At 34.7% G+C, this 1,433-nt stretch overlaps 1 protein-coding gene across 1 annotated transcript in view; it reads left to right on the forward strand.

The window, feature by feature from the left end:
• LOC104748635 (monogalactosyldiacylglycerol synthase 3, chloroplastic-like) overlaps positions 7–1,433 on the forward strand; it is a 4,164-nt gene continuing 2,737 nt past the window's right edge. The window contains exons 1-4 of the mRNA XM_019236913.1: positions 7–46; positions 649–821; positions 922–1,083; positions 1,295–1,433. Of these exons, the coding sequence (XP_019092458.1) occupies positions 700–821; positions 922–1,083; positions 1,295–1,433 (423 nt within the window). The 5' untranslated portion in view covers positions 7–46; positions 649–699. The remainder of the gene's footprint in view (positions 47–648; positions 822–921; positions 1,084–1,294) is intronic.

The following is a 1,433-nucleotide window of genomic DNA, read 5'->3' on the forward strand; positions in this document are numbered from 1 at the left end:
AGCTATCCGTGACGCTTTCAAGATCGAATTCGGAGATGATTACCGGGTAAATATTTTATTATTTTAATTTATTTTCCCTTTGCCTTGAATCCAACGCATAGGGTGGAGTGGAGCCAATAACAGGCTTCCTAAAACATATAAGTTATATAACCAACAAAAAAACAATTTAAAAAAAAAGATTATATAAGCTACAAAATCCACAAGCATATACTTGTTTTTTCTGTTTAAACGGGAAAAAAAACATTTTGAAGTGTTCATTTAGAAATTTTCAAAGCTGGTAAATATATACATCGAATAAATTGACTATTATGCTAAAATATATCAAAGAGGAGTTACTGATTCTAACAACAAGCTTGATGAATCTCAGCCGTTTAAAGCCGTCGTAGTGTGGTCTTCTTGACTCTGAAAAAGAAAAATAAAATAAAAACCAAACAAATATCTACTTGGAAGTTTTGTAGCCTAGTATAGCTCTTGGAGTTTGCCAGGGTGTCGGAGATACGCGCTGATGTCAACATTTTATGTCTTTAAAAACCTGTCCCACGTTATTTATTTTTGTTTGTCAATTAATGATAGTTACAATTTTTGCATTATTTATTTATATAGCTCTGATATTACTCGACGTACTAATGACCTTTTTTTGTATTATAGATAATCATAAAAGATGTTTGGAAAGAATACACTGGATGGCCATTGAATGACATGGAGAGACAGTACAAGTTCATGGTGAAACATGTTGGTCTTTGGTCAGTCGCGTTTCATGGTACCTCTCCCAAATGGATCCACAAAAGTTATCTCAGTGCTCTTGCCGCTTATTATGCCAAGTTAGTATACGACAACCTTCTGTTTTTTGTGTCTTATTGATCCCTTAGTGTGACAATTTAGCAATATAATGGATATCATTCTTCTACTTTTGGTGAACAGAGAAATAGAGGCCGGTTTAATGGAGTACAAACCGGACATTATTATTAGCGTGCATCCATTGATGCAACACATCCCATTGTGGGTAATGAAATGGCAAGGACTTCATAAGAAAGTCATTTTTGTGACGGTCATCACTGATCTAAACACTTGTCACCGTACATGGTAAGATATATGATGTTTAATACGTATATACTATAGGTATTTATTGTATGAGTACCTCAAATCAGTTTACTCCACACGTCATATTTGGTTCATAGAAATCCTTTCATGTGTTCTCTCATGATTGTTCTTATAATAAATATAGATGATATGCATGTTTAAAATTAGTCTAATAGCTCAAAAATGAAATCTTTTATTTTGATGTACGTAATAGGTTCCATCATGGAGTCAGCAGATGTTATTGTCCGTCCAAAGAGGTCGCTAAGAGAGCATTAGTAGACGGCCTTGATGACTCTCAAATCCGTGTCTTTGGCTTACCCGTCCGCCCATCATTCCCCCGCACTATTATCAAC

This window comes from Camelina sativa, chromosome 15, assembly GCF_000633955.1.
Source record: "Camelina sativa cultivar DH55 chromosome 15, Cs, whole genome shotgun sequence".
Lineage (NCBI taxonomy): Eukaryota > Viridiplantae > Streptophyta > Magnoliopsida > Brassicales > Brassicaceae > Camelina > Camelina sativa.